A 21,012-nucleotide genomic window follows, 5' to 3' on the forward strand; every position below is an offset into this window, starting at 1 on the left:
AAATAGTTAGATCATGCTTTTGTTGTCCATTTTGCCAGTCTCTGTCCTTTGATTGTAGAGTTTAATACATTTTTATTTAAAGTAATTATACTGATACATAGGAATTACTTCTGTCATAGCAAAATAGCACAAGTTTTTGGTATATCGTACCTTTGCTGGCCCTCATTTTCTCCATCCCTACCTATTTCAGTGTCCAGTTGGACTTCTATGAAGCCATTTTGAATTTTTTCTCGTTTCCCTTTGTGTATTTTTTTAGATACTTCTTTGTGGTTACCATGGGGATTACATTTAACATCCTAAATTTACAACCATCTAGTTTGAGTTGAAAACTGAACTTGAATAGTGTACAGAAATGATACTCCTATACCTATTTCTTCCCTTTCTGTTGTCTGAATTACTAATTATATCTTTATACATTTTGTGCCCAAAAGCATAAATTTGTAATTACTTTTTATGCATTCATGTTTTAAATCATAAAAGAAATAAAAAGAGGAGTTAAAAACCAATAATACAATAATACTGGCATTTATATTTACCCATGTAGTTACCTTTACCAGAGATCTTCTTCAGGTTACTGTCTAGTGTCCTTTCCGCTCAGCCAGTGGCCCTCCCTCGTGCATATCTCATAGGGCAGGTCTAGTGACGATGAACTCCCTTAGCTTTTGTTTATCTGGGAATGTCTTAATTTCTCTCTCATTTTGGAAGGACAGTTTTGCCAAATATAGAATTCTTGGCTGACAGTGTGTTCCTTTCAGCACTCGAAATATATCTTCCCGTAGCCCTTAAATGGTTTCTGCCGAGAAATCAGCACCTAGTCTTATCGAGAGTCCCTTGTACACGACCAGTTGCTTGTTTCTGGCCTCCTGGCATCCATCAGGATTCTCTTTGTCTTTGGCGTTCACCAGTTTGATAACGTGTCTCTGTGTGGGTCTCTCTGAGTTTATCCTATTTGGAGTCCTTCAGCTTCTTGGGTAAGTAGATTCATGTCTTTGGTCAAAATGTGGGACGTTTTCAGACATTATTTCTTCAAAGTCTTTCTGCCATTTCTCTCTCTTCTCCTTCGGGAACTCCCGTAACGCATATGTTGATCTGCTGATGGTGCCCCACAAGTCTCTTAAAACGTGTTCACTTTTCTTCATTCTTTTGTCTTTCTCTTCCCCAGATTGCATAATTGAAATTGTCTACCTGTATGTTCACTGATTCTTCTGCCTGCTGAAATCTGGTGTTTAATCGCCCTAGTGAAATTTTTTAAATTTTAGCCATTGAACTTTTAGCTCCAAATTTCTGTTTAGTCCCTTTTTATAATTTCTGTCTCTTTACTGAAGTTCTCATTTTGTTCATATATTGTTTTTCTGAGTTCCTTTAGTTCTTTGTCCATTTTTTCCTTTAGCCTACTGAACATGTTTAGGACAATTGACTTAACGTCTTTGATTGCTGATTCCAACATCTTAACTTCCTACATTCTTAGGTCACATTTTTCTTGCCTCACTGTTTGCTTGGGTGCTGTAAACTGTTGACTGTTGTCCAGAGTTTTGAGACATTCGGATGTTTCTGGTTGGGGTACGGGATTTTGGAGCTTTCCGCTCTGCCGTCTTGATGAAATCACTCTGTCCCCATAGTTTTGCTGTTTGCTGTCTTTATGGTGTCACTTCGTGGCTATCTAGTGTTAACATTTTGCTTAGACACTTCTCTTTTGTTGGATATTTAAGTAATTGGCAATCAAGAACTGTCTTCTGATTGTTGGTTGTTGGTTTTTTTTTCCTTAAAAAGTTCTTTTAAGAATAATTTTGGGGCACTATTAACTATGTGAGTACTTTCTTTCACGAGTGGAAATGGCATAACCAAGGAATTCTTGCGGTTAACCCTCTTTCCCTGGCTTCAAAGCTACGGTCTAGTTTGAATTAGCACACCCAGGGGTGGGAGAACTTTATTTTTGGAGATAGACAGTCACTCTGATGAGAAGAAATTACCTTTTTCTGCTCGCATCGGCTCCCAGCTAACCCAGAGGGCCCCAACTCTGTCCTAATCTGAAACTGTGATCCGCAAGTGTGTTTTTCCTCTTCGGTGCCCTTGCCTGTTTGGGGAGGTGAGTGAGGCCTGGGAATTGTGCTCTGTCTTTCGTTTGTACCCCCCACCCCCAAGCTCGTTTCAGTGGTTGTCCTTCAGCCAGCGGATTCCCGAGTGTGAGTGAGTGGGTGAAAAGTGAGCAGAAGCGGGCTGGGATCAGCTGTCACCTAACACTCCGACTCACTGCTGTTTGGCTGTTTTTAGAATAGTGAGACATTTCATGTCACATTTACTTTTTGTCTAATCTTATGAAGACTCTCAAAAAATGCATTCAAAAGAGTTGTGGCAAAGATCTCCCACTTTTTCCTCCATTCTTTACTTCATCACTGCCTGCTCTGCTTGCTAGAGCCGCCATGACAAATACCCCACAGTGGGTTGGCTTAAACAAGTTTATTGCCTCATGATTTGGGAGGCTGGAAGTCTGAGTTCATGGCTCGGCTTTCTCCCCGCAGTCTGTAGCGTTCTTGCGCTGCTTGCCACACTTCCTTGGGGCTCCTCTGCCTCTGTCACCTGGTCCCCAATCCCTCCTGTGTCTGCTCTTCTGGTTTCTGCTGACTTCCGGCCTGTGGCCCACTCTGACCTCTGGTTTCCACATCTTCTGACTGCTCCTTGTGGCTTTCTGACTTCGTTTCTTGGTTAAGGTCCACCTTTCACTCACATTTTCAAAAGCTCCTATTTACAAATGGGCCTTGAAGGTGGATTAACACGAAGAACGTGTCTTTTGTTGGGAAACACAGCTCAATCTCCCATACCGGCTTTTGACACAGGGAGGCAGGGCCTTTTCTCTGGTGGTAAGTTTGAGTGGAGTCACATTCTGAGTGGCTTTCCGGAGGACCCAGGAGTTCTTGTGAGCAGCCCCTGGAGTGCTTCGTTGGGGCACAAGCTTCCGTGTCAGCCACACAGCAATGGGGGCGGGAGTGACTGACCGTGGGGGCTGAGGCTGGCACATGCGAGAGACGCCAGGTGAGGTTTAGAGGAACGGGGCTGGGCTGGGAGATTTTTACGTTCATGCAGATATGTTCACTTAGGACATTCCTAACTTTTGGGTCCACACAGCATCCACGATTAAAAAAAAAAAAAAGGCCTGAGATCCCTGTCTTTATAGCCAGGGTGACCACCTCCGTGTCCCATGAGCCTGCTCAGTGTGCTGGCAACAGGCTCAACGGGGAGGGGCTGCATGGGCACTGCTGGGACGGGGCCCCTGCCCTGCGTGGCTGTTTACAGTCGGCTTCACGTGAAATAAAACAAAAATTCAGTCCCTCCAGCGCACTCCCCACATGTCAAGGCCTCAGCACTCAGGTGGCTTCTGCCCACCCCCCTGGACAGCACAGATGGGGAGCGTTTCTATCCTCATAGAAAGTCCTTCAGGCAGCGCTTGGCTGGCGCTGCAGCCACCCCCAGGCACCGGGGCACCCGCTCACTGACTGGTTTGGGGTCCTCTTGCGCAAGCCAATAAAGAGTTGAAGAGAACATTTGTTTCCTTAAGACACACTTTTGTCTTGAAGTTGGAGGAAGGGGTGCATCTGGCCCCACTGGTGTTTTCTTAGAGGAAGTCACATTTCCACACCTGACGGCAGCTGATAGATCTACAACATGCTGCTCTGATTCCAGATGCCGGCAAGTGACTGTCCCTCTCTGTGCTCAGTTTTCTTACCTGTAAAATGGGGATAGCCACGAGGCTCGAGTGAGTTAAAGCACGCAAAACCCTGAGACCAGGCTGGCGCATGGTGGGCTCATGCGTGCCAGATCTGGGCTGGTGCATGGAGGGCTCACGTGTGCCCGCTGCTGTTGGAATCATTCTTGTTCCCATCACCCGTTAGGACAGGGGCATCACCTGCTGGGTTGGGACTTCACGGCGAGACGAGCTGCCTCTGCATCACCTTTTCTCCTCTCTTGTCTTTTGCAGCAGCGTGCACCCCAGAAAACAGTGCACCCGTGGACTCGGAGCCCAGCCAGTGGGCATGTAAAGTGTGCACTGCCACCTTCCCGGAGCTGCAGCTCTTGAATGGTGAGGAAGCAGCGGGGATCTGCTTGGCAAGCTGGACTTTAAGCAGTCGGTGCCCAGCTAACTCTTTCTTACATACTGGCCCTTTCGGGCAGGTGGCGGGGCTCATCGTGATTTCTCGAGCCTTCCCTAACTCTCTGTCCCAGTTCCTGCCACGGTTTAGCCGCCAGCCCCCTGCCCTCAGTCACAGCAGGCCCTTCCCCCTCCCTGCTTTCGCTGCCACTTGCAGCTGCCTGCTGGGCAGGGTCCCTGGCCGCCGAGGGGCCCAGCCACAGCAGGACCCATTCTGCGGTTTTACCTGTTTTGTTACTTGACTGTTCCTCCCACTGATTCCTTATCTATGGTAAACTTTTATCTGCTGAGGTTGATGTACCAGGCTAAGGGGTTGGGAAGGAACTGTACTCATCACCAAGCTGTGCAGTGTCCTGGCAGCTTAGCTATTTCTTTGTAGGGTCAGTTTCCCTCTTGGCCTGCTGAGAGGGTCCTGTGGGGTCCAGCCTTGCTGGGATGAGACCTGGGGGGCCATCTGGCAGCACAGCCTGCGCCCTCGACAGCACGCGGAGTGCTCGGAGGGTCCGAGCCCTGCAGGGCGTTTCCAACTGTGCAGTTGCCAGGAAGAGACCGAGGAGGTGTCAGATTGGTGAGGAGGGGCCCGGCTCCAGCTCCCATCACCAGTCAGCATCGGCATGTTCCGGAACCTTGGAGAAGGCTTTTTCAGGGCCAGGCGAGTGTTCATAACAGGAAGGTTAACAGGAGCGTTCCACAGAGCAGGTGTCACGTTTCCGAGCAGACACGGTTAAGCTGCTCCAGGACAGCGGCCAGGAGCTTGGAGCTGCAGCCACCTGATCACGTGTTCTGGGGCGTCCCCCTCATCTCGGCTGGGAGGAACTTACTCACGTGCCCTATTGGCCTCTGTTGGCAAGAGGCATCTCACATCCATTGCCAAGTTTCAAAGGTCAGGCTTCACCCCAGAAGGAGACGGCGTCCAGATGCAGATTTCACAGCTCAGGGGAGGAATGTCAAGACATGGGTCACTTAATCCCAAAGCAAGAGAGGTCTTTTGGTTTGTTTTGCTTTTTTTTTCACCTTTTCCCCCTGATGATTAGCTATAAATATGTCAGCTGAAAAGAATAGATTCCTTCACTTTGGCAGTAGAATCCTACTCTTAGCCACCGTGCAAGGCGGTGAATTTGGGTGGCCCTTGTACATCGGGCAGTGTCTACGGAGGCTGACGTGGCGCCGGCCCCGTTCTCGGCATTACGTGTGTGGTAACTCGGTCAATTCCCAGAGCAGCCTTCAGGACAGATGTTACTCCCATTTGATGGATGAGCAAACCGAGGCAAGAGCTACTAAATCACCTGCCCAAAGTCAGGCAGCTTGTACCGCGAGGGCTCCCGAGGCCTCTGCTGCCAGCCAGGTGGGCTCCCCTGGTGCGGAGCGTGGGGGACGGTGGCCTCTCTGGGGAGGAGCACAGGACAAGGCCAGAGCTGAGCAGTGGGCAAGGAACGCGGAGGTGGGTCCCCTGGGGCCTGTCCGGCAGGACACTGGGCTGTGTGGGTCGCCAGCAGACGCCCCAGGGGCAGTCCCAATCTGGAGCCCTGAAGCCATTAGAGGATAGAATTCACTTGGTTGGTCTAATAGTGCTGGGTTTTGATAGGGAAATAATTAGCATAATGACTTTATGTCTCATTTCGTTCATGCATTTAAAACAGAAGAGATAAAAGGAGAAATCCGTGATTTAGGATGTCGGAGATTGTATAAGGCAGTGTGGTAGACACTTGCCGCCAGGAGAAGAGTGGATGGGAGGTATCAGCCCCGGTCCTGATGTGCTTTTCTGGCCGGCTGACTTCCACCCCAGACCAGGGCCTTGAACCTTGAACGTGTGTGTGTGTGTGTGTGTGTGTGTGTGTGACCAGGGCCTTGAACCTTGAACGTGTGTGTGTGTGTGTGTGTGTGTGTGTGTGTGTGTGACCAGGGCCTTGAACCTTGAACGTGTGTGTGTGTGTGTGTGTGTGTGTGTGTTGGGGCCGGGGGCAGGAGGGCTGGGTTGGATTTGGAAGATACCTGGCTCCAGGCAAGTGAAGATTGACTGCTGCTTTTTTTTGGTTTTAAAGGCTCAAATGCAAAGTTTAATTCTTGCTCATGTAACAGTTTGAAGAATATGGGTTTGCTGTTTTACAGAATGTTTCACAAATTGGGTTTATTTGACGCTTCCTCATAATTAAATGCAGATTTTGTATCCCTGACTGAAATACAGCTAAAATGATGTCATGTCCTTTTTGGGAGACATGCCATGCCATGTACGTCTGCCTCTAATTGATACTGTTAATTTTTTTTTTAATTAAGATTTATTCATGTACCATACAGTCATCCAAAGTGTACAATCAATTGATCATATTACCATCATATAGTTGTTTATTCATCACCCCAATCTATTTTTTGAACATTTTCCTTGTACCAGAAAAAGCGAAAATGAGAATAAAAAAAAATAAGAGTAAAAAAGGAACACTCAAATCATCCCCCGCTTCCCTCCCTATTTTTCCTTTAGTTTTTGTCCCCATTTTTCTACTCTTCCATCCATACACTGGAAAAAGGGAGTGCAATCCACAGAGTTTTCACAATCACACTGTCACCCCTTGTAAGTTACATTGTTATACAATCATCTTCAAGATTCAAGGCAACTGGGTTGTAGTTTGATAGTTTCAGGTGTTTACTACTAGCTATTCCAATGCATTAAAACCTAAAAAGACTTATCTATATAGTGCGTAAGAATGCCCTCCAGAGTGACCACTCGACTCCATTTGGAATCTCTCAGCCACTGAAACTTTATTTCATTTCATCTCACATCTCCCTTTTGGTCAAGAAGATGTTCTCAGTCCCACAATGCCAGGTTCAGATTCATCCCCGGGAGTCATATCCTGCGTTGCCAGGGAGATTTACACCCTGGGTGTCAGGTCCTATGGGGGGGGGGGGCAGTTGGCTTAGCTAGAGAGAGAGGCCACATCTGAGCAACAAAGAGGCACTCGGGGAGACTCTTAGGCACAATTATAAACAGATTTAGACTCTCATTTGCAGTAACAAGCTTCATAGGGGAAGCCCCAAGACAGAGGGCTCAGCACATCAAGTCGTCAGTCCCCAATGTTTGTGGGAACATCAGCAACAGTCCAGGTGAGGAAGTCCAGCACCTCTGCATTCTCCCCCAGCTCCTCAGGGGGGCCCCAAATATATATTTTTATTCTCCACCCAAATTACTTTAGGATGTGTTGCTATTTCATTCTAATCTATACAGACCTACCATAGCTCACTTCTTATTCAAAATTCCATGTAATTGTAGTGTTTGAACAAACTGACTGTAGAAGTTATGTTGTTTAGAAAATACAGATCCTACACCAAATAAACATCTCTTCCCTTGGTCTCACATGGAGGTTGAACACAGTCAGTTTCATCCTTTACCCTTTGTCCTGATTTGCTCTAGTCTTAACCAGATCTGCTTTATTCATATCTCTAATTGAAGTCTGGGATCTATTTCAGCTTTTTTTTTTTTTTTTTTTTTTTTTTGAGTTCCTGTTTGCGTTAATACTGACATTCATATCTATCGAGCTCTAGCTGTGAGTTTCAGGTGTAACACAGACACCCAATGTTCCAGAGACTAATCAGGTTATATACAAAGGGATCAACATCTCAGAGTTTGGAGACAGCCATTACAATTCAGGAATAGATTTGACTGCTGTAAGTAGCTTACAATCTAGGGACCATTACAATTATCATTTCCCTGTTAGGCTGTGCTCTAAGATTCAATTCAGAGTTTACACATTGTAGTTAGTCCATACTGGTGAGGCATGATAGTGTTTGCCTTGGTTTCTGGCGTACTTCACTCAGTATGCTGTCTACAGGATCCATTCACCTCGTTGTGTGTCTCACAGCTTTACTCCTTCTCGTAGTTGCTCAGTATTCTATTGCATGCACACACCACAGCTCACCATTCTGTTCCTCAGTTAGTGTACCCTTAGGCCGCCTCCACCCATTGCAAATCATGAATACTGCCTCGATAAACACCAGCGTGCAAATGGCCATTCATGTCTCTGCTCTCGGATCTTCCAAATACATATCCCATAATGAGGTTGTAGGACATTATGGCCCCGCATACTTAGCTTCTTGTGGAGCCACCACAGTGACCTCCAGAAAGGTTACACAATTCTGCCTCATCAAACAGTATCATGCTGTTTTGACTACTTTGGCTTTATAATAAGCTTCAAAGTCAGGGAGTGTAAGTCCTCCTGCTTCATTTTTCTTTTTTAGAATGTTTTTAGCAATTCGAGGCATCTTCGCTTTCCAAATAAATTTGATAACTAGCTTTTCCAAGTCTGTGAAGTAGGTTGTTGTAATTTTGATAGGGATTGCATTGAATCTGTAGATAAGTTTGGGTAGAATTGACATCTTAATGACATTTAACCTCTCTGTCTGTGTCATCATATGTTTCACGACATCGTTCCTTCTTACCGCCACGTTGCATTCCATCGTGTGTATATTCCACATTTTATTTATCCACTCATCTGTTGAAGGACATTTAGGTTGTTTCCATCTCTTGGCAACTGAATATTGCTGCTATGAACATTGGTGTGTAGATGTCTGTTTGTGTCACTGCTTTCAGATCTTCCGGGTATATACCAAGAAGTGCAATCACTGGATCGAACGGTAACTCTGTATCTAGTTTTCTAAGGAACCACCAGACTATCTTCCGGAGTGACTGAACCATTATACAGTCCCACCAACAATGAATAAGAGTTCCAATTTCTCCACATCCTCTCCAGCATTTGTAGTTACCTATTTGTTTAATGGCAACCATTCTAATTGGTGTGAGATGATATCTCATTGTGGTCTTAATTTGCATCTCCCTAATAGCTAGTGAAGCTGAACATTTTTTCATGTGTTTTTGTGGCCATTTGTATTTCCTCTTCAGAAAACTGTCTTTTCATATCTTTTGCCCATTTTATAATTGGGCTATCTGTACTATTGTTGTTGAGTTGTAGGATTTCATTATATGTGCAAGATATCAGTCTTTGTCACATACATTGTTTCCAAATATTTTTTCCCATTGAGTTGGCTGCCTCTTCACCGTTTTGACAAATTCCTTTGAGATACAGAAACTTCTGAGTTCAAGGGGTTCCCATTTATCTGTTTTTTCTTTTGTTGCTTGTGCTTTGGGTGTTAGGTCTAGGAAGTGACCGCCTAAAACAAGGTTTTGAAGATGTTTCCCTACATTATCTTCTAGGAAGTTTATGGTACTGTCTCTTATGTTGAGGTCTTTAACCCATTTTGAGTTAATTTTTGTGTAGGATGTGAGGTAGGAGTCCTCTCATTCTTTTGGATATGGATCTCCAACTCTCCCAGCCCCATTTGTTGAAAAGACTGTTATGTCTCAGTTCAGTGTTTTTGGGGGCCTTATCAAAGATCAGACCACTGTAGATCTGGGGGCCTATCTCCAAATTCTCAATTTGATTCCATTGATCAATATGTCTATCTTTGTGCCAGTACCATGCTGTTTTGACTACTGTGACTTTCTACTAAGCTTCAAAGTCTGGGAGTGTAAGTCCTCCTGCTTTGTTTTTCTTTTTTAGAACATTTTTAGCAGTTCGAGGCATCTTCCCTGTCCAAATAAATTTGATAACTAGCTTTTCGAAGTCTGCAAAGGAGGTTGTTGTAATTTTGATAGGAATTGCATTGAATCTGTAGATGAGTTTGGGTAGAAATGACATCTTAATGACATTTAGCCTTTCTATCCATGAACCTGAAATATTTTCTCATCTTTTTAGATGCCTTTCTATTTCTTTTAGTAAACTTATATAGCTTTCTTTGTATAGATCTTTTACATCTTTGGTTAAGTTTATTCCTAGGAACTTGATTTTTTTAGTTGCTATTGAAAATGGTATCTTTTTCTTGAGTGTCCCTTCAGTTCAGTCATTTCTAGTGTATAGGAACATTACTGACTTATGTGCATTAATCTTGTATCTTGCTACTTTGCTAAATTTGTTTATTGGCTCTAGTAGCTGTGTCGTCGATTTCTCAGGGTTTTCCAGATATTAGATCGTATCATCTGCAAATAATGACAATTTTACTTCTTCCTTTCCAATTTAGATGCCTTTTATTTCTTTGTCTTGCCGGATTTCCCTGGCTAGCACTCCTAGCACAATGTTGAATAACAGTGGTGACAGCGGGCATCCTTGTCTTGTTCCTGATCTTAGAGGAAAGGCTGTCAGCCTCTCACCATTGACTACTATGCTGTCCGTGGGTTTTTCATATATGCTGTTTATCGTATTGAGGAAGTTTCCTTCAATTCCCACCTTTTGAAATGTTTTTATCAAGAAGGGATGTTGGATTTTGTCAAATGCTTTTTCAGCATCTATTGAGATGATCATTTGATTTTTCCCTTTTGGTTTGTTAATGTGTTTTAATACATTGGTTGATTTTCTTATGTTGAACCATCCTTACATGCCTGGAATGAACCCTACTTGGTCATGGTGTATGATTTTTTTAATGTGTCTTTGGATTTGATTTGCAAGTATTTTGTTGAGGATTTTTGCATCTATATTCATTAGGGAGATTGGCCTGTAGTTTTCCTTTCTTGTAGCATCTATATCTGGTTTTGGTATTAGAGTGATGTTAGCTTCATAAAATGTTGTTGGGTAGTGTTCCATTTTCTTCAGTGTTTTGAAAGAATTTAAGTAAGATTGGGGTCAGTTCTTTTTGGAAAGTTTGGTAGAATTCCCCTGTGAAGCCATCTGGCCCTGGGCATTTATTTGTGGAAAGTTTTTTGATGACTGATTGGATCTCTTTGCTTGTGATTGGTTGGTTGAGGTCTTCTTTTTCTTCTCTGGTCAGTCTAGGTTGTTCATATGTTTCCAGGAAATTGTCCATTTCTTCTACATTATCTGGTTTGTTGGTGTATAGTTGTTCATAGTATCCTCTTATAATTTTTTAAATTTCTTCAGGATCCGCAGTAATGTCACCTCTCTCATTCATTATTTTGTTTATTTGGGTCTTTTCTCTTTTTAATTTTGTCAGTCTAACTAGGGGCTTGTCAATCTTGTTGATCTTCTCAAAGAACCAATTTTTGGTGTTATTTGTTCTCTCTGTTGTTTTTTTGTTCTCTATGACATTTATTTCTGCTTTAATCCTTGGTATTTCTTTTCTTCTACTTGGTTTAGGATTACTTTGCTGTTCATTTTCTAACTTCTTCAGTTGCTCTGTTAGTTCTTCAGTTTTAGCTCTTTCTTCCTTTTTAATGTATGCATTTAGAGCTATAAATTTCCCCCTCAGTACCACTTTTGCTACTTCCCATAGGTTTTGGTATGTTGTGTTCTCATTTTCATTCGTCTCTATGTATTTAGCAATTTCTCTTGCTATTTCTTCTTTAACCCACTGATTATTTAGGAATATGTTGTTTAACCTCTAGGTATTTTTGAATTTTCTAAGTCTCTGATGGTTATTGACTTCTAATTGTATTCCACTGTGATCGTAGAATGTGCTTTGAATAATTTCGATTTTTTAAAAATTCATTGAGGCTTGTTTTATGGCCCAGCATATGATCTGTTCTGGAGAAAGTTCTGTGAGCTCTAGAGAAGAATGTGTATCCTGGTGATTTAGAATGTAACTTTCTATATATGTCTGTTAATTCAAATTCATTTATCAGATTGTTTAGGTTTTCAGTTTCCTTATTGGTCTTTTGTCTGGTTGATCTATGTGTAGGAGAGAGTGATGGGTTGAAATCTCCCACAGTTATTGTGGAAACATGAATTGCTTCCTTTAGTTTTGGCAGGGTTTCTCTCATGTGTTTTGTGGCACCTTGATTGGGTGCATAAACATTTATGTTTGTTATTTCTTCTTGTTGAACTGTCCCTTTTATTAGTATGTAGTGGTCTTCTTTGTCTCTCATAACATCCTTGCATTTAAAGTCTATTTTATCTGAGATTAATATTGCTACTCCTGCTTTCTTTTGGCTGTAGCTTGCATGGGATATTTTTTTCCATCCTTTCACTTTCAATTTCTTTGTGTCCCTCTATCTAAGACGAGTCTCCTGTAAGCAACATATTGATGGTTCATATTTTTAAATCCATTCTGCCAATCTATATTTTTTAATTGGGGAGTTTAATCTATTCTACATTCAATGTTATTACTGTGAAGGCATTTCTTAAATCAGCCATCCTATCCTTTGGTTTATGTTTGTCAAATACATTTTTCCCCTCTCTTTCTCAATGTCCTTTAATGTACCCTTACTGAATCTCTTTAGTTCTGAGCCTTTCTGCATACCTCTCTCTCCTTTCTTTGTTTGTCTGTCGGTAGGGCTCCCTTTAGTATCTCAAGTAGTGGAGGTCTTTTGTTAGCAAATTCTCTCAGCATTTGTTTGTCTGTGAAAATTTTAAGCTAACCCTCAAATTTGAAGGAGAGCTTTGCTGGATAAAGAATTCTTGGCTGGCAATTTTTCTCTTTCAGAATTTTAAATATGTGATCCCACTGCGTTCTCGCCTCCGTGGTGGCTGCTGAGTAGTCACTGCTTAGTCTTATGCTGTTTCCCTTGTATGTGGTGAATTGTGTTTTTCTTGCTGCTTTCAGAACTTGCTTCTTTTCTTCAGTGTTTGACAATCTGATCAGAATATGTCTCAGAATGGGTTTATTTGGATTTATTCTATTTGAAGTTTGTTGGGCATCTATGATTTGGGTATTTGTGTTGTTTAGAAGGTTTGGGAAGTTTTCCCCAACAATTTCTTTGAATACTCTTTCTAGACCTTTACCCTTCTCTTCCCCTTCTGGAAATCCAAGGATTCTTATATTTGTTTTTTTTTTATGTTGTCCATCATATCTCTGAGGTCCATTTCGATTTTTTCAATTTTTTCCCCATTCTTTCTTTTGTTCTTTCACTTTCCATTCTTTCCTCTTCGAGCTCACTGATTCACTGCTCAGCTTCTTCTAATCTAGTACTGTAGTATCCGGAATCTTTTAAATTTGAGCAGGAGTTTCTTTTGTTTCCATAAGATCATCTATTTTTTTATTTACTCTTGCAATTTCTTCTTTATGCTCTTCTAGGATCTTCTTCATGTCCTTTTATCCTGTGCCATGCTCTTCTTCATGTCCTTTGTATCCTGTGCAGTGCTCTCACTGTTTGTCATCAGTTCTTTGATTAATTGCTCCAAGTAATGTGTCTCCTCTGATCTTTTGATTTGAGTGTTTGGGTTTGGGTTCTTCATATTTTCTGGTTTCTTCATATGCTTTAAAATTTTCTGTTGTTTTTGGCCTCTTGGCATTTGCTTGTCTTGATAGGGTTCTTTTAGGATATGCAGGCTTATTTGAACAATTATTTCTAATTTGTTAGAGCTACAGCTGGTGGAGTGCAGTTTTTCTGACTGTTCAGCAGGTGACGTTCGCGAGCCACCTATTCTCCTCAAGCCAGTTCTCCCCAACTTTGTGTATGTGGTGAGTGGGGGTCTGAATCTTGTGGTGGTCCAATTGGTACACCAAATTTCCATGTGTAGTTGGTGCTGCCTGCCTTGAATGTAGGGGGTGTGTCTGAGCAGTTAGTAAGGGAGGGCGGCTTTAATGATCAAGTCTTCCTTGCATTTCTAGAGACTTAAGGCTGTTGCAGGAGTCCAGACCTTCGGTTCAGTCTTGCCACAGTTTGTCTCTATTGTAGACCCACAAGTCCTTGGTATTGGTATATGGTCCCTGGGACTTCTTTGCAGGTCCGTCTTCCAAACCGTGCCCTCCTAGGGCCTCCACTGAAGGAAGACTGCACTATGTCACAGGTGAGCGCTGTTCTCAAGGGAAGCTCTGAGCTGCAGGGCCCTGCAGGGGCGTTCCCAGCCCACCGAGAAGATGGCTGTATGGGGCATGGTAATGTCCCCCTTTTCATGGACCTCCGGCTTCCTAGCTCCAGGGCAATTAGCTGTGGGTGTGTGAAAAGCTATCTTCCACACCAGATACTGAGGCAGGTGCATAGGTTGTGGGGTGACCTTCTCGCTGCGCTGGGTGGTGCAGCATAGCTCTGGACTGCGGCGCCGCACAGGGGCGTTTCCTGCCTGCTGAAAGGATGGCTGTATGGGGCGTGGTAATTTCCCCCTTTCTCGGACCTCCGCCTTCCTAGCTCCAGGGCAATTAGCTGTGGGTGCGTGAGAGGCAATCGCCCACGCCAGATACTGAGGCGTGTGCATGGGTTGTGGGATGCATTTCCCGCTGCGCTGCACTGCGTGGCTCTTGCTGCTGGATCTGCAGCCACTTTTGGAATTTTAAACTATTTTGTCTCCAAACACCAACCCCTGGTTTCTCCCAACTGTGGCATGGCTGCTGGTTCTCCAGCAGGCCGACTTACTCGTTTCAGAATGCAGACTCTTAGTTTCACCAAGTGCACAGTCCCTGTGGATTTATCAGTCCTTGTCCAGCCGGTGCATTGCTGGAACTGGTGTTCCGGATCACTTTCTGTCGAGTGGTTTCCACAGAGACATTTTTTTGCCCTGTCTCTCCTAATCCTCCATCTTCCTCCCCACTGGCTGCTGCTTTTTAAAGTTAGAGGCATTGTGCAGAACACCAGCACAAGAGAGGAAGTTGTTGGGACTTGTCCTTGCCCCTTTCCCTGAGGGAGTGATGTTCCCTCTTTCCCCCGGGGAGCTGCACTCGTGTTTCACAAGTTGGCTGAGGGTCTTGTGCACCCCGGAGCCCCAGACGTGCGCTGATCTCGACTCCCTCCTGGAATATCACTAAAATGATAAAAGCAGAATGAACAGGAAGCACAGAGCAGCAGGCAAGTGGGAAGTTGGGAAGTGTTTGGACACAGGATAGCCACTAAGCAGACGAGAAGCTGAAACCAGCAATGGGGGAACCCAGACACAAGTCCAATCCTGCTGCAGGGCTCCTGGGTGCTCTGGAGCAGAGGACGACTGGGTCAGCCAGAGATCCGATGTGAAAAGCTGGTAGACCCAGAGGACTACTGGGGACAACAGAGAGGGACTCATGACCAGGGACCCTGTGACACCGGGCTAGAAGCCGGGACTCGGAAGGCCTTGAACTGCCTTTTCCTGATCCCCTCCAGAAAACCAGCAGCCTGCTTACAAGCAGGAAAGGGTTGCAGGATCTCTGGAGAAATGGACCCGTCCAAGATCGTTCAGAGAGTTGGGGTCCCCCAACAAAACACCACCCACTCTTTGGTCCTCCTGCAAGCAAGCACGCCCACGCACCGGGGTACCCAGTGAAACTGTAAATGCGATTTGTTTGCCAAGAAGCACTAGGAATTGGAAGAAATTGTCTCATGGGACAGCGACTGAAACAACCACTGGGAGAAAAACTGCTCTAAGAAAACAAGGTCGATATTGGTAGAAGGAGAAAACTAAAAACTAAAAAGCAAACACACCAAAAACTATATATAATACTCCAGTAAGAGATGATACTGCAGGTTGCTGTTTTAAAAAAATAAGATCAAAGAACAGAAAATAACTGGAAATGAAAGCCATGCTAGCAGAATTAAATTTGATGGATGAGTACTAGATAGCATTGAGGAATTCTTCCAGAAAAGTGAACAAAAAGAGAAAACTATAGATAACAGATGAAAGATGAGGAAGCTAGAGGGTTCGCCCCAGGGACCATTGTATGACCGAGTGGAGAGTCACAGAGACATGGGAGGGGAAGAAGTGAGCAAACGGGAAAGTGTCTCAGAATGGAAGGCCTCGGTTTCCACACTGGAAGGGCGCAGGGACTGGCACGGTGAAGGAAAATGACCCATGTTGAGCCACGTCACCATGAAGTTTAATAATACTAAGATTCAAGAGAAGAAGAAACTTTTAGAGTGAAAAAACTAGGACACATACAAAGTACTGGTGATCAGAGCAGCACTGTACTTCTCGGCCCCAGCCTTAAGTTCTCACCCGCATCCTTGTTCAGATGTGAGGGTAGACTAAGGATATTGTCAGACATCTCAAAAATTTGACCCCTGTAGCACCTTTTCTCAGGAAGCCGCTGAAGGATGGGCTTCTGACAAAAATGAGCAGCTCTGTGGAGAAGGAGAAAGGCAGTCTTATTCATCACGTTCCTCACTGCAAACTCGAGATGGTTTAATAGGAAAGGAGAGGGTTAAAGTGAGTAAGTAGCCCTCAGGATTTCCAGGAACGGCAGCTGGTGAAGCAGGAGGACTCTGAAATTACCCAGGACGTCGCGGCTCACAACTAATGCTGGGTTCCAGGCTCCAGACCCATGCAACCTCTGAGAGCCGCCGCTGAGGAGCCAGAAAAGGTGCTCCCAGGACCCCTGCTTCCCAAAACCGATCACAGGGCCGCGGTCTCAGGCTTGTGCTCCCAGCTGAAGTGGTTGGAAAAGCAGTTTTCTGGGGAAGGTAGCTCAGATGGTGAGAAATTAGCGAAACGTCAGAAGGCCGTTTTACAGTGCTGGACAGGCAGAAAAAGTAGCGCATGTTTCCTGCGTGTCTAATATAAGAAAGGGGATGGAGTGCAGGGAACGGGTGAAGACGGTGCCCCAGACGCTGGGGAAGGAGACCCCGGGACAACAGCTGTGTCCTGGTTCCGAAGAATAACTGGTCCACGGGCTCCAGGAAGAATGGGTCAGAAAGAAAAAGAACAAAGAAAAGAAATAGGAAGATTAACTGACAGGTTTTTAGGAAAAAGTTATACTTCTGGCAGAGTTTAGGGTTAATTAGTGGTATGTTCATAGAAAAAAATAAGCAAATGAAAAAAAAGGCAATAATTAACCACAGGGAAAGCAAAAAGTTATATTCAATTGTAGCACATATGGCTCAGCTGTGAATGTATTTATATGGTCATAATCTGATCATAAAATTGTATGGTTATTAAAAGCACTGATTATAAATATATTAGGGGGGTTGAGGAGAACTGACTGAATTTAGGAGGGGTAGAGTGTATAAGAAAGCTGAATCCTTGCCTTCCATATTAATATCTAATTACTAGATAAACCTATTACCGAAAAATGAAAAGACATTAACATCAGCTTGTTAGTTAGAAATTAAATGGCACATGGGAGTGCAGCATGGGGAAGTGAGGGGCAGGGGGCTACTGACTTCTATTATGAGCCAGTTATTTGTGCCTTCTCTGTTTTTTCTTGCCAGAGTTTTACCAGTGTTATTAGTCTTTTCAAAACACCAACATTGGCTTTGTTTAGCCTCTCTGGGGTAGGTTTGTTTTTTATTTTATTTGTCTATGTTCTTATGCTTTATTATTTCCTTTTGTATACATTTTATTTATTCTATTCTAACTTTTAAGTTCAATGCTTAACTCATAGGTTTATTTTTCTTTTCTAACATAAGAATTTAATGCTAATGTTTCTAATAACCATGTTAGCTGCAGTCCACATGTTTTGATGATACTGCATGTCTAAATTTACATGCACTCAACAACATGGCCTCAAAAGTTTTAAGCAGAAAGTGGCAAAGCTACAAGGAAAAATTAATAATCCACCTCATAATGGAAGATTTTAACGCATGCATCTTAATTCAAAACCAGGCAGGCATAAAAGATAGTAAGAATACAGAAGATTTGAAGAACATAATTAATATAACTTGATTTAATGGGCCTATATAGAATGCTGCAGAGAGTATATTTACTTTTTTTTTTTTTTAAATGGGGTTGAAGGCATGGGGTTTAATTAAAAAAAATTTTTTTTGTGGTAAAATATAAAACGTTTCCATTTTAACCAATTTTAAATATACAATTCAGTAGCATTGCACAATGTTGTGCAACCATCACCACTGCCTATTTCCAAAACTTTTTCATCACCCCAAATAGAAATTATGCATCCGTTAAGCAGTAATTCCTCATCCACCTCTCCCCTAGCTCGTGATAATCTCTAGTCTACTTTTGTCTTTATGGCTTTGTCAATTCTAAATATTCCATACAAATGGGATCATACAACATTTATCCTTCTGTCTGGCTTATCTCACTTCACATAATGTGTTATATATTGTAGCATGTATTGGAACTTTTATTCCTTTTCATAGCTGAAATGTGGTGTTCGTATACACCGCATTATGTTTATCCTTTCATCTGTTGATGGGCATTTGGGTTCCTTCCACCTTTTAGCTCTTTTGGATAATGTTGCTGTGAATGTTGGTCTGCAAGTATCTGTTTGAGTCCCTGATTCCAGTTCTTTGGAGTATATGCCTGGGAGTGAAATTGCTGGGTCTTGTGGGATTTCTACGTTTAACTCTTTGAGGAACTGCCGCACTGTTTTCCACAGCGGCTGCCTCATTTTACATCCCCACCAGCAGTGCAGTACAGTTCCAGGTCTCCGCAGCCTCGCCAACACTTCTTGCTTTCCATTTTTTTCATAGTCGCCATTCTAGTGGGTATACAGTGGTGTCGTATTGTGGTTTTGATTTGCATTGCCCTAATGAATAATGATGTTGAACATTTTTTCATGTACTTATTGGTTATATGTATATTTTCGTTGGAGAAATGTCTGTTCAAATTCTTTGCCCATTTTTAACTTGGGTGGTTTGCTTTTTGTTGTTGAATTATGTCATAGTTTGACAGGCTGCTGTGACAAATAGCATACAGTAAGTTGGCTGAAACGACAAGCATTACTTCACTGTTTTGGAGGCTAGAAGTCCTGAATCAAGGCATTAGCATGGCCATGCTTGCCCCCCAAAGTCTGTAGTGTCCTGGCTCTGACTTGCTGCAATCCTTGAGGTTCTTTGACTTCCATCTCTGCCTCCTGTCACAGGGCAGTGTTTCTCTCTACATTGGCTCTTCCCGTTTCTGCTGGTTTCTGATCTCTCCTCCACATGGCCTCCAAGGACTTCTCTTTTTAAGGCCTGCAGTGATACCGATTAAGACTCACCATGATTCAGTTGGGCCACATCTTAACTAAACAGAACATCTTCACAGGGTCCTGTTTACAACGGGTCCCCACCCGCAGGGACAAGGATTACGATTAAGAACATGTCTTTTGTCAGGCTACGTGATTCAATCTACCACAAGTCATAAGAGTTCTCCGTATATTCTGGATATTAAGCACTTATGAGATATATGATTTGCAAATATTTTCTCCCATCTGTAGGTATTCTTTTCACTTTCTTGATGATGACTTTTGATCAGCATAAGTTTTAAATTTTGACAAGGTCTGGTTTATCTGTGTTTTTCTTTTGTTGCTTTTGTTTTTGGTGTTATATCTAAGAATCCATTACCAAACCCAAGTTTGTGAAGATTTACCGCTGTTTTATGATTTTAGCTCTTATATTTAGGTCTTTGAACCATTTTAAGTTAATTTTGTACATGGTGTGAGGTAGGGGGTCCAAATTCATTCTTAGGCATGTGGAAATCCAGTTGTCCAGCACTATTTAAAGATATTTTTCTTTTCTCCATCAGATGAACTTGGCACCCTTGTTAAAAAACAGTTGGCTATAAAGGTATGGGTTTATTTGTGGATTCTCAGTTCTCCTCTGTTGGTCTATGTTCTTTCTTTTTGCCAGTACAAACACTGTTTTGATTACTGTAGCTTTGTAGTAAGTTTTGAAACTGGGAAGGATGAGTCCTACAACTTTTTTCTTTTTCGAGATGGTTTTGGCTATTTAGAGCCCCTAGTAATTCTGAATGAATTTGATGATTCTCTTTAACATTTCTGAAAAGTGGGTTGTTGGAATTTTGATAGGGATTGTGTTGTATCTGTAGATCACTTTTCATAGTATTCACATCTTAACAATGTTGTCTTCCAATGCATGAACATGAGATGTGTTTTCACTAATTTAGGTTTTCTTTAATTTCTTATAACAATGTTTTGTATTTTACATGTCCTTTATATCCTTGGTTAAGTTTATTCCTAGATTTTTGTTCCTTCAGATGTAAATGGAATTATTTTCTTAATTTCCTTACCAGATTGTTCATTGTTCATTGTCATCAATATTGAAAGACAATTGATTTTAGTGTTTGATGCTATACCCCACTATTTTACTGAATTTATTAGCTCTAATAGCTTCCTTTTGGATTTTTTGAGATAGTCTGTGTATAGGACCATGCTATCTGTGAATAGGGATAGTTTTACTCCTTCCTTTCTAATTTGGATGCCTTTTACTTCTTTTTCTTCCCTAATAGCTCTGGCTACAATCCCTAGAACAGTGTTGAATAGCAACAGTGAAGCCAATGTCCTTGTCTTGTTTCTGATTTTAGTGGGGAAACTTTAAGTGTTTTATCATTGAGTATGATGTTAGGTATATATTTTTCACATCTTCTATCATCTTGTAGAATTTCCATTCTAGTCCTAGTTTTCTGAGTGTTTTTAACATGAAATGGTATTGGATTTTGTAAAATGCTTTTTCTGCATCTATTGAGATGATTTTTACTGTTTTTCCCCCCTTTCATTCGATTAACATGATTAACATGGTACATTAAATTGGTTGGTTTTCTTAAGTTAAACCATCATTGCATTGCTAGGATAAATTCTATTTGGTCATGGTGTATAATCCTTTTAACGTATATTGGTCCACTTGATGGTATCACATGGATTCCTTAGGTTCCGTTCACTTTTCTTAGTCCTTTGTCTTTCTGCTTCTCAGGCTGGATCATTTCAATTATACTGTTTTTAAATTTACTGATTGTTTCTTCTTCCTGCTGGAATCTGCTGCTGGACAACTCTGGTGAACATTTCATTTCAATCACTGTACTTTTCAGCTGCAGAATTTCTGTTTGGTTCCTTTTTATAATTTATGTCTCTTTATTGTTACTCTTGTTTTGTTCATACATTTTTTTCCTAATTTCTTTTACTTCTTCGTCCATGTTTTCTGTTAGCTTTTTGAGCATATTTTTAAAAACTTGTTTTAAAGGATTTCTTAGGAAATCCAATGTCTGAGCTTCCTCAGGAGTAGTTTCTGTTGCTTTATTTTGTTACTTTGCATGGGCCACGCTCTCCTCTTTCTTTGTTTGCCTTCTGATTTGTTG

At 42.4% G+C, this 21,012-nt stretch overlaps 1 protein-coding gene across 5 annotated transcripts in view; it reads left to right on the forward strand.

Annotated features, from left to right (window-relative positions):
• PRDM15 (PR/SET domain 15) overlaps positions 1 to 21,012 on the forward strand; it is a 92,491-nt gene that overhangs the window by 26,616 nt on the left and 44,863 nt on the right. For 4 of the 5 annotated variants that reach the window (XM_037831415.1, XM_037831422.1, XM_037831424.1 and 1 more), the window contains exon 6: positions 3,974 to 4,075. In XM_037831415.1, the coding sequence (XP_037687343.1) occupies positions 3,974 to 4,075 (102 nt within the window). The remainder of the gene's footprint in view (positions 1 to 3,973; positions 4,076 to 21,012) is intronic. The other variant, XM_037831418.1, reaches the window with a different exon arrangement.

Source organism: Choloepus didactylus, chromosome 1 (genome assembly GCF_015220235.1).
Source record: "Choloepus didactylus isolate mChoDid1 chromosome 1, mChoDid1.pri, whole genome shotgun sequence".
NCBI lineage: Eukaryota > Metazoa > Chordata > Mammalia > Pilosa > Megalonychidae > Choloepus > Choloepus didactylus.